The sequence below is a fragment of the Triturus cristatus genome, chromosome 12 (genome assembly GCF_964204655.1).
Source record: "Triturus cristatus chromosome 12, aTriCri1.1, whole genome shotgun sequence".
Lineage (NCBI taxonomy): Eukaryota > Metazoa > Chordata > Amphibia > Caudata > Salamandridae > Triturus > Triturus cristatus.
In genome coordinates this window covers 1,876,878-1,889,123 of record NC_140595.1, presented here as the reverse complement: position 1 = coordinate 1,889,123, position 12,246 = coordinate 1,876,878, and the positions used below count along the sequence as shown (strand labels likewise).

The 12,246-nt window shown below is 48.9% G+C and overlaps 1 protein-coding gene across 2 annotated transcripts in view; it reads right to left on the bottom strand.

The window, feature by feature from the left end:
* ADAMTSL5 (ADAMTS like 5) overlaps positions 1-11,693 on the bottom strand; it is a 198,657-nt gene extending 186,964 nt beyond the window's left edge. Inside the window, exon 1 of one of the 2 annotated variants that reach the window (XM_085637652.1) lies at positions 10,861-11,693. In XM_085637652.1, the coding sequence (XP_085493778.1) occupies positions 10,861-10,877 (17 nt within the window). In that variant the 5' untranslated portion in view covers positions 10,878-11,693. The remainder of the gene's footprint in view (positions 1-10,860) is intronic. The other variant, XM_085637653.1, reaches the window with a different exon arrangement.
* Between the last annotated feature and the right edge of the window lie 553 nt (positions 11,694-12,246).

The window sequence follows — 12,246 nt, the reverse complement described above, 5'->3', positions numbered from 1 at the left end:
TGTGGGGGTCTTCGGTGAGGGATATGATCAGCTGGGTGTCGTCGGCGTAGGAGAGGATGTTGAGGCTGTGTTGTCGTGCGACGCGGGCGAGTGGTGCCATGTAGATGTTGAACAGCGTCGGGCTAAGGGACGATCCCTGTGGGACGCCGCAGATGATCTCAGTGATCTTGGATCGGAAGGGTGGGAGGCGGACTCTCTGGGTTCTGCCGGAGAGGAAGGATGTGGTCCATGCCAGGGCCTTCTCCTGGATTCCGGCGTCATGGAGGCGTGTTGCTAGGGTGCGGTGGCAGACCGTGTCGAAGGCTGCAGATAGGTCCAGGAGGATGAGGGCGGCTGTTTCTCCTTTGTCCATCAGGATCCTGATGTCGTCGGTGGCGGCGATGAGGGCGGTCTCGGTGCTGTGTTGCTCCGGAAGCCGGACTGGGACGAGTCCAGGATGTTATTGTCTTCGAGGTAGCGGGTCAGCTGTCTGTTGACAATCTTCTCTGTGACTTTCGCCGGGAAGGGGAGCAGGAAGATAGGCCGGAAGTTCTTGAGGTCCTTGGGGTCCGCCTTGGGTTTCTTCAGAAGGGCATTGATCTCGGCGTGCTGCCAGCTCTTCGGGAAGGTTGCTGTCTCGAAGGAGATGTTGATTGTCTTCCGGAGGTGGGGTGCGATGGCTGTGCTGGCTGTGTTGAAAGTGTGGTGAGGGCATGGGTCAGATGGGGATCCAGAGTGGATGGAGTTCATGGTCTTGATGGTGTCTTCGATGCTGACGTTGGACAAGGAGGTCAGGCGATTGGTGCGGGTGGGGGCCTGCGAGCAGGTAGTCTCGACGGTTGATGTGGGGGTGTCGGAGTTGAAGCTGTCGTGGATGTCTGTGATCTTGTGGTGAAAGAAGGTGGCCAGTGAGTCGCACAGGTCTTGTGATGGTGGAATGTCGTTGGTGTTGGAGCTGGGGTAGGAGAGTTCTTTCACGATGCTGAAGAGCTCTTTGGAGTTGTGTGGTGTCTGCGGGTGGCGTTCTTGTGGGTGGTGTAGCTGTCTGGTGTTCGGTCGTGGAGCCAGTTCTTCTCTAGCTTCCGGCAGGTGCGCTTGGAGGTCCGGAGGTCATCGGTGAACCATGCGGCTTTCTTGTTGGTGTGATTGGTTGCGGAGGTCTTAAGTGGGGCGAGGTTGTCGGCGCAGTCGCTGATCCACTGTTTGAGGTTGATGGCGGCAGTGTCGGGGTCGGTGGGGTCGGCGGGTGGTCCTAGGGCAAGTGTGGTGGTCAGTTGGTCCTTGGTGACCTTGCCCCAGCAGCGGCGTGGCAGCCGTTGGGTGCGTTGGTGTGTGGTGGGTTTCCTGAAGGTGAAGTGGACGCATCTGTGGTCGGTCCAGTGGTGTTCGGTGGTGTGGTTGAAGGAGATGTAGGGGCTTGCGGAGAAGATGGGGTCCAGTGTATGTCCGGCGGCGTGGGTGGGTGTTGTCACAAGTTGTTTGAGTTCGAGGTTGGCGAAATTGTCGATCAGGGTGGTGGAGTTGGCGTCGTTGTTGTTCTTGAGGTGGAAGTTCAGGTCTCCGAGGAGGATGTAGTCCGTTGAGGCGAGGTCGTGGGTGCTGATGAGGTCAGCGAGGGTGTCGCTGAACTGCGGTCGGGGTCCGGGTGGTCTGTAGATGAGTGTTCCTCTGAGGGTGGTGTTGGGGTCGGTGTGGATCTGGAAGTGCATGTGCTCGGCGGTGGTGAGGGTGTCGTCGGTGTTGGTCGAGACTCTGAGGGTGTCCTTGTGAATGATGGCGATTCCTCCTCCCACTCCGTTAGTGCGGTCTCTGCGGGAGATTTTGTAGCCCTCTGGGATGGCTATGGCGATGTCTGGTGCTGAGGTGGTGTTCAGCCAGGTCTCCGTCAGGAAGGCGCGTCGGGGCAGTTTAGTCTAGGAGGTCCCAGAGTTCGATGGCGTGCTTGCGAGCGGAGCGAGTGTTGAGGAGGATGCAACGGAGGTGGTTGGGTTCTCTGGTAGAAGGTTTGGTGTGCCGGATGCTGGTGGAGCTGCAGTTCCGGCAGGTGAAGGGCCCTTAGGTCAGCTTTGGGGAGGCCTGGTAACAGGAGTAGTTTTGCCCGGGGTTGAGTGCGTGGAGGGTGCTGGAGTCGTAGGGTAGTCTGGTGTTGTGGCGGCCTCGGGATCCAGGGGTTCTGGCGCTGGGCGCGGTCCAGGCGCAGACGGGCTTGCCTTTGGCACGCCTTTGGCGTGCCAGCTGCGCGTCCTGGCGGCGACCTCCATAAGAGGCGAAGTGGGAGGGAAGAGCAGCTGGGAGGCGGGAGCAGGGCGGCCAATGGGCGACGAGGGACGGGACACAGAAGGTAAAGTGGGTGGGGCCGCAGGGGGGCAGTAGCGGGAGGCGGGAAGCGGGGAGCAGGGGAACAGAGCTGGGGCACTGGGTGCTTGAGAGCCCAAAATAGAAGAAAAAAACAGCAGAAAATACAATAAACAGTCAAAGAAATACAGTGACAGTCAAAAGAAACCACAGTCAACAAACCATAAGCAGGGAGCACAGGAGTGCGCCAGCCGCGAACTCACGGCAGCGGGGCAGGAGTCACGGGCGCACAGGAGGAGCCGTGGGGCATGGGGTGCGACCTGACCTGCGAGCAGGGTCAAGGGTCACACTCACTGCCGCGCGGCGCCCTCCATAGGAGGCCAAGTGGGAGGGAGGAGCAGCTGGGAGCGGGGCGGCCAATGGGCGACGAAGGATGGGACACAGAAGGTAAAGTGGGTGGGCCGCAGGGGGGCAGGAGGCGGGAAGCGGGGAGCAGGGGAACAGAGCAGGGGCACTGGGCACTGGGCGCTTGAGAGCCCAAAATAGAAGAAAAAAACAGCAGAAAATACAATAAATAGTCAAAAAAATACAGTGACAGTCAAAAGAAACCACAGTCAACAAACCATAAGCAGGAAGCACAGGAGTGCGCCAGCCGCGAACTCACGGCAGCGGCGGCAGCGGGGCAGGAGTCACGGGTGCACAGGAGGAGCCGCGGGGCGTGTGGAGCGACCTGACCTGCGAGCAGGGTCATGGGTCACACTCACTGCCACGCGGCGCCCTCCATAAGAGGCCAAGTGGGAGGGAGGAGCAGCTGAGAGGCGGGAGCGGGGCGGCCAATGGGCGATGAGGGACGGGACACAGAAGGTAAAGTGGGCGGGGCCGCAGGGGGGCAGCAGCGGGAGGCGGGAAGCGGGGAGCAGGGGAACAGAGCAGGGGCACTGGGCGCTTGAGAGCCCAAAATAGAAGAAAAAAACAGCAGAAAATACAATAAACAGTCAAAAAACACAGTGACAGTCAAAACAAACCACAGTCAACAAACCATAAGCAGGAAGCACAGGAGTGCGCCAGCCGCAAACTCACGGCAGCGGGGCAGGAGTCACGGCCGCATAGGAGGAGCCGTGGGGCGTGGGCAGAGACCTGACCTGCGAGCAGGGTCAAGGGTCACCTAGCGAGTTCAGACTGTTAAGCAGCATCGGTCTACCGTGTCAAATGCCGCCGACAGATCAAGCAGGACCTGAGCTGCCGCACCCCCTGCGTCCAGTACTGCTCTGATTTCATCAGGGGCTTTTATCAGGGCCGTTTCGGTGCTATGTTCTGCCCTGAATCCAAATTGGGCCTATCTAGCAAGGTATATTCATGTAAATATGATGTGAGCTGGTTATTCATAACTTTTTCTACCAACTTAGCTGGAAATGGAAGACGGGAGATAGGCCTATAGTTGCCTGGGTCAAGTGCATCAAGGCCGGATTTTTTCAGAAGGGATAAAATCGAGGCCCTCTTCAGATAGAGGGAAAAACACCTTCTGAGAACATTGAGGTAAAAATGGAGGTTCAACTTGAGCCTAGGGTCTCAGGAGCTTGTTTAAATCTCATAGGAGGGAAAGGATCATGGGGAAAGCCCGATTTTGTTTTTAAAATATGGTTAGTCATCTCATCCACGGTTACTGCTCTGAATTCTAAGAAGGTGGGGGCACTCAGGTATTGTGGACTTATGGTATTTTAGGGATCTAATTTTACAAAGAAAATCACTGGAGCTGCAGATGAGTATAAATTAAGCACTACAATCCTAATGTCCAAAAAAGTAACAAACGTCCTGTGCAATTAGCCTTCCGAGACCTGCTGCAATAAGATCTCACTGGTGATCCAGAAACACGATTTGAAGAAAAATGGAGGCAGCACCAGGGATGAAGTCACACCAAATTCCTTTATTCTTCTTTTTAGATTAAAATAGCATGACAACAGCCATCGCATTTCGTTCCTTGAATAGGAACTTCATCAGGGCAAGATGTTTGTTATATGCAAAGACCACATGTTATTCAAAGGATCAAGGCAATAGTCAGCCAATCAAAAAAATAATGATAAAACCTGTCTTGACGATATGCTTAAGTTCCCGTGTATATCAAGTTAACATTGAAGATGTCACACTAGAATATGTTCATGATCTCAACCGTAGTATCAGTGATCCCTCAAAATGATTGAAGTTATAATAGACTTCAGTCGTTGTGATCCAACGCGCCCTATTTTTCAAGCGGCAACGCGTACGTACGGATCCGATGTTGTTATTTCCAACATCGGATCCGTACGTACGCGTCGCCGCTTGGAAAACAGAGCGCGTTGGATCACAACGACTGGGGTCTATTATAACTTCACTCGTTTTGAGGGATCACTGATACTACGGTTGAGATCATGAACATATTCTAGTTTGACATCTTCAATGTTAACTTGATATACACTGGAACTTAGGTATCTAATTTTACCCTGTTATCAAAAGTGGTGAAGATTAACTCCACCTTGCTTTGGAAGTACTGTGCTAGTGAATTACAGAATTCCTGAGAATGGTCATTTCCCTTTCTTTCGGGTGGTGTGGACAATTTAGTCACCACCCAAAATAGCTGCTTGGAGGATTTTTCTGCCTCCTTCATTTGATTAGAGAAGTAGGAGCCCTTTTCAGACAAGATCAGTTTTTTATAATCGGCTAATAGGATTTTGTACTTTACAAGTTCATGTTCCTCATAATTTCTTCACCAGCATCTCTCCTGTCTTCGACACTCCTGTTTTTTTAATCTAAGGATGTCCGAAAACCAGGGGCTGATGGATTTGTTCTATTGCTCGAGGATTTTTTGAGGGAAGCTATCTTATCGGCATTCAATGTGAGCCATTGATTTAAATGAATTGAGGCATGTTATGCATTGTGAGGTAGTTTTGTTTGTAAGCGTGAGATCTGGAGATTGAGCTAGTCATTGTCTGCCTGTTTCCAATTGCGGTATGATTTCGTTGACGGATTAGATAGGCTTGGTTGGCCCCTAAATAAGTTTATCAAACTCAAAGATAATGGCACTATGATCAGTCCAGATCAGTGGTAGAATCTCTTTAATCTTGAATGAGTCATAGTTGGAAAAAAATGTATTCCAAAATGTGGCCAGCCTGATGTGTAGGGCCTTTGACCATCTGGCTTAGACCTGCCAAAGTCATGGTGTCAAGTAAGGAGATAGTGTTTGAGTCCCTGACAGCATCAAGATAAAAATTGAAATCACCTAATAAGACAACGTTGTTCTCCAGGGCACAGGTTTCAAGAAGTTCATTAAAGAAAGCCAGCAACATATTTTTAGTCCCAGGGGGTCGGTATAGTAGCAGTGCCTTGAATGAGAGACGGTTGGCTATATTAAAACTAAAGAATAAGGCTTCGCAGTCTAGAGAGGAAATGGTCTCAAAGGAGGCTGAATATATATCTTGATAAATTATAGCAAGACCACCCCCTTTTTTGTGCTTCCTATCTTGTCTAGATACCGTGTAGCCTGGAGGCATAGCAATACAGAAATCAGGTCATGATGCCTGATCGGCCCAGGTTTCAGTAATGAAGAGCATGTCTAGGCCCTGGCATCTATTAACTCAGCAATGTCTGCTTTATGTTTGGGCAGAGATGGTGCCTTAATGAATGCTCCTCTAGGTATTAGCTTGGGCTTAGTGGCGATTTTCAAGCAAGGCCTGTTGTTAAAGTGATGTTTGCGTGCAGTTAGGCTATGATTCAACAGAAAGCCGCCGTTGGCACATTTCAAATGCCTTTTTATGGACAGTTTGTCCAAGCTAAGGCATGTGCATTTCCCAGTGATAGTGACCGGAGAATGGTTTAGAATCCGCAGATCTCTGCTTGTATAGAATAGGCGGTCAGTCAGATGGCTAAGCTGTAGGCCAGTGTCTCTGGCGCTGGGCGTGGACTGGCGCAGAAGGTCTTGCCTTTTGAGCGCCGGCGGCGCATCTGCTGTGCGTCCCGCGCAGCCTGCTGTTTATGTAGTGGAGATTGCAATCCACTAGCGTGTCACCCTGCCGGAAGTGGGTGTGACCCGTGTGGGAGGAGCCGCGTCCCTCTGCTCAATCGGCAGGAAACTGCTGCGGCGGACAGAGAACACAGCCCAGGAAAAGAAAGTGCATGTTAGCCGTTGTAAGCCAAAACAGGTATTTGTAGCCCCAACTTCTGCAACCTAAAACTGTGCAGGTCAATAAAATAACTTAGGTTCAATAGTGATTTTAAAATTGTTAAATGCCAAGCGGTCGATCTAAAATGGTTTAAAAGTCCCTCACTGTGCCAAAATCAGGCTTCTAGTGCTATATATATATATATATACACAATACATTACAAAGTGTAACACAAACATTGGAAAAAAAATTAAAAAACATACCAATTTAATTAGAAACAAAAATAAAAAATTACATTTTAATAAAGATATATTACAAACAATAATAAACAAAAATAATATAATCTTAAATACACAGAAACATCATAATAATATACATTAAACAATATAAACAAAACTAGAAAATGGTAGCAATAATACATATTCTATTCACACTCTACTCTCTGCAACAGTAGGGTAATCGTTGGACTCAGGAGAGTTAAAATCTACTATTACCACTCCAGTCAGTTAAACAGTAGGGAAAGCATTGGACTCAGGAGGGGTACAAACTTCTATTCCCACTCCAGTCACTGCCACAGTAGGAAAAGTGTTGGATTGCGGAGAGGTAAAAATTACAATTCCCACTCCAGTCAGTGCAACAGTAAACAAAGGGTTGGACTCAGGAAGGGTAAAATGTACTATTCCCACTCCAATCTATGCAACAGTAGGGGAAAGTGTTGGATTGCTGAAGGATAACATTTACTATTCCCAATCCAGTCTGTGTAACAGTAGCGAAAGTGCTGGATGCGGAGAGGTGAAATGTACTATTCCCACTCCAGTCTGTGCAACAGTAGAGAGAGAGTAGTTCATTTGAAACAAATAAAATATTTTAACAACTACATTGAGTAACAACAAATATAAATATTTAAATTGAAAATATTTATATGTATATTTTTTTAAAATACAGATATTACATTTTTTAATCAATATTTTATATTAAACCAAATCATAATAATGTAATTAAAATACCTCACTATATTTTTACAATTATAACAACCAACAAATATAATGTTAATTACAATTAAGAAGTATAACACAATTAACACATAACATAATAAATAGCAAAGATTTTAAACAAATAACTATCTTTATGTTTATTATTAGTTAAATACCTTCCGACCCTATACTGCTATATAGTACACAACACACACCTAAAATATATATTGAAATCATAATAATTAATAATTTTACATAATTATCAAACAATGACAGTAATTAACTAAAAATAAAAGAATTATATTTAACTAACTTTCCACCCTTTAGCTTTAGAAACCCAATAATGAAAACCTAATATATATTTTAATAAATATCTTAATTTCATAATTTGCTGAATTAATTTTCAACTAAACAATTAATAACATTTAACTGATAATAAATTAATTATATTTAATTAACTTCCAACACATTACCCCTAGAAACCTAACAACCGGCTCCTCATATATAGCTTAAAGCATTTTTTAATTACACAGTTTACGTAATTATTATAACTAATTTCCTTCAACCCTTTACCCCTACAAAAACCACAACCCACACCAAACATATTAATAAAAAATAAATAAATTACACAATTTACATAATTATCAATTAAATAATTAATAATAATTAAATCTGTATTATTAAACAAATATAATTCAATTACTTCCCAACCTATATCCCTACAAACCCCACAACCCACACCTAAAACTTAACGTAATAAAAACAAAAAAATGTTTTACACAATTAACATAATTATGTATCAATGAAATATTTAATATCAATTAATTAATTATTAATTGTTAATCATAATTAATATGCTTCTCACCCTGTACCCCTGTAAACTCCACAACACGCTATGACACTAAAAATACAAATAAACTATTAAATGCAGAAACAACTAAAAATGTACTAACTATATTAAAAAACATTAACAATACTTATGTAAACAACTTATAACATACAATTTGAATATATACTAAAATACATAAAGCTAATTAATAAAGCTATTATTAACAATTATATTTTTGTAAACGATATTAACAACATAGATATTTTTAACATCAATGTTAACAACTTAGATATGTTTAACATTGATATTACTTACCTTAAAATCGATTTTCTTGTCCACAATCTTTGTATGTCACGATATTTCAAACTAGATATTTCTGCTCCTCGATATTGTTTTTTTTCTCTGTATTTTGTACCTCTATTTCCAAAATGGTGGAACCCTTGTTTCGTGGGGCTCATCAGACAGCCCACCCTAGATGTGTGACTGGCTTAGTAGTGCATCACGCCTCCGAGCACAGCTAATTTCCCGCCTGTCCTGGTGCCAAATGGGCCTCAGTGCACGGGGTGACATCTTCCAGGCCTGGGGGAAGCCAGGGTTGCATGTCAAAGGCGGCATGGGCTTTTAAGTCCCTAGCTTTGGTATGCAGATTCACTATCCATCCTGCTTGAGCAGGGATGAACACCTTCCTCCGGAGCAGGCAGGGTTTCTGGTCTCAAAAAGTGGGGGGCTCTCACCTGCAGGGGGCCAGAAACATGTCTTTGGTGGCAGACTGGACAATACCAGTCATCCAACACACTAAGGGGCCTATTATGTGTCTGGTGGGCCGAAGACAGCCAGACTCCTGGTGGCGAGGCGGTGGCGGTCTTGCAACCCCCCCATTACAACGCTAGTGGTTGTGCCACTCTGGGACCGCCTACTCCAGTTCCCTGTTGGCAGTGCGGCGGTCCAGAAGCACCTATATGATTGGCGGGACCGCGGCGGTCCCGACAAGCATATTATGACTTTCATCACCGCCACTTTTTTCATGGAGATCTTTCCTCCATGAAAACAGTGGTGGTGAGGAAAGAAAGGTGGCCCTGCAGGGTCCCCTTGTGCCTCACGCCTTGTGGATGGACAGGGGGGAGTACAACATGTGCCCCCCTGTTTGCATGCACAGAAGTTCCAGCACAGCATGGACTTTTCAGTCCATGCCGTGCTGGAACTTCCTTTGATATTCCCACCGTGGTGCCTATTTTATGGCACCTCTGTGGGAACAATAAAGGAAAAGCCCGCCAATGACTTAAAAAGTAATAATTGGGCGGGCAGTCTCCACGCGGGTTTGGCGGTGGGGCCGTCCAGCGGCCACACCATCAAACTTGTAGTAGGGCCCTAAGAGGCTAGTAGGTATTCAGGGTGCCCTCTCGGTGCATGTTTTAATGAGTCCCCTATCGGCATCAGTATGGATTTATTAAGACAAGTCGTTTGATACCAAACACCATAGGTTTCAGTGAAGCCATCATGTAGCTGGGGAACTCGTAATGTCCAGTGCCCGGTGCATGCTCCGAAAATGGCTTCCTGATCACTTGCAATGACCAGCAATAGAACTGGGCATCATAGGGGCATATCTGCTCATGCAGATGTGCCCTCACATGGAATATAGTGCACCCTGTCATAAGGTTCTAAGGGCCTGCCGTAGGGGTGATTTACATATAGTATATGTGTGTTTGAGCCTTGCACACAGCATGTGTGCAGTGTCATGTTTTCACTTTTGTCTGCACCATTTCACGTATCCTACACTGGCAGTCTGTGTGCAGTTTGAGTATGGGTCCCTTGGGGTGGCATAATATATGCTGTGGCCCTTAGGGGCCCTCTTTAGTACCTGTGCCCTAGATACCAGGGGTACTATTCACTAGGAACTTACAAGGGTGCTAAAGGTCTGGCCAATTGGGCAATAATTGCACAGTTACCTTGTTTAGGGAACGAGCCCTGTCACTGGGGACCTGGCTGGCAGGAACCAGCGCACTTCAGTCAGAGTGGCATCAAATACCAGGGAAAAGTGAGGGTGACCGTGTCAAAAAGGGGGACTTTCTTAGAGTTGACTTTAATAGTAAGAATACATTTTTACCCAAACAAACCTTATTGTTTTTTAGCAACATCAGGATAATAGACCGGTAAAAAAAACACCTTCCTAACCTGTAACATGGCGCTCGCGTGCAGCTCTTTGATGGAAGTGTATAGCTCACTGTGCTACATTACGAATGTAACTTATCAACTGCACAGTAACAAAAAAAATCTATGACAAAAGCAGTAACTCACTGAGCTAGGCACATAAACTACAGTTATGCGGTCTGCGTAGTACACATGCTCTGCTGCAGGCATGTTAACCCTCTGGGCTACCTTAGATGAGCCTACACTTCAATTTCTCTACAGCCGGTACATTAATCACCAGAGTTAACTTGACACCTTTATCGTTGCCTAAAAACCGAGGAACTTTGCAGTGCTTTTAAAACTGCGGCACTGCTACCAACCCGGCTCCTCATCCCCCGCCCCTCCAGCCTCCGGAGAACGCCCGGCGCCCTGTGCGCCAGTCCTGCCTCGGCGATTATGAGGCGCCCTATGGGGAGTGGTCCGGACGGTGCTGGGGACTGGTGATGATGATGGAAGGTCTCACCTGTGCGACGGCTCCATCCCGGCACTCGGGGGGGTCCGCGTGCCCCGGGTGGGGGTCTCGACGGATCCACCACCGCCTGAGCCCGGGGGCGACCCGAAGCTGCTCTCCGCTTCCTCTGTGGAAGGATTTCTAATGCATCCAACGGCGGAGATCCCTCCCCCCTCTACAGTGGGCCCGTCCAGGTCAACTGAGGGGGGCCTTGAACAGGGGCCAAGGGCATCCGGGGGCTCAGAGGCAGGGCGGGGTCAAGGACTGTACTCAGTGGGACAGTGTGATGAGAGGGACAGAGCAGCGAAGCAAAGGGTGGGCTGAGAGCAGGGCTAAGGGACAGGACAGTGAACCAAAGGGTGCGCAGAGGGAGGGGCTGTGAGGGCAGGGCTCGGATTTTAGAGCAGTGAAGCAGAGGGTGGGCTGAGAGCAGGGCTCGGATGTGAGAGCTGTGAGGGCAGGGCTCGGAGAGACAGGGCAGTGAAGCAAAGGGTGGACTGAGGACAGGGCTCGGGGACAGGGCAGTGAAGCAAAGGGTGGGCTGAGGGAGGGGCTGTGAGGGCAGGGCTCGGAGAGACAGGGCAGTGAAGCAAAGGGTGGGCAGAGGGAGGGGCTGTGAGGGCAGGGCTCGGAGGGACAGAGCAGCGAAGCAGAGGGGGTGGCTGAGTGCAGGACTCAGATGTGAGAGCTGTGAGGGCAGGGCTCGAAGGAGGGGCTGTGAGGGCAGGGCTCGGAGAGACAGGGCAGTGAAGCAAAGGGTGGGCAGAGGGAGGGGCTGTGAGGGCAGGGCTCGGAGGGACAGAGCAGCGAAGCAGAGGGGGTGGCTGAGTGCAGGACTCAGATGTGAGAGCTGTGAGGGCAGGGCTCGAAGGAGGGGCTGTGAGGGCAGGGCTCGGAGAGACAGGGCAGTGAAGCAAAGGGTGGGCAGAGGGAGGGGCTGTGAGGGCAGGGCTCGGAGGGACAGAGCAGCGAAGCAGAGGGGGTGGCTGAGTGCAGGACTCAGATGTGAGAGCTGTGAGGGCAGGGCTTGAAGGAGGGGCTGTGAGGGCAGGGCTCGGAGAGACAGGGCAGTGAAGCAAAGGGTGGACTGAGGACAGGGCTAGGGGACAGGGCAGTGAAGCAAAGGGTGGGCTGAGTGCAGGGCTCATAGCGAGGGGCTGTGAGGGCAGGGTTCGGAGAGACAGGGCAGTGAAGCAAAGGGTGCTGTGAGGGCAGGGCTCGGATTTTAGAGCAGTGAAGCACAGGGTGGGCTGAGAGCAGGGCTCGGATGTGAGAGCTGTGAGGACAGGGCTCGGAGAGACAGGGCAGTGAAGCAAAGGGTGGACTGAGGACAGGGCTCGGGGACAGGGCTGTGAAGCAAAGGCTGGGCAGAGGGAGGGGCTGTGAGGACAGGGCTCA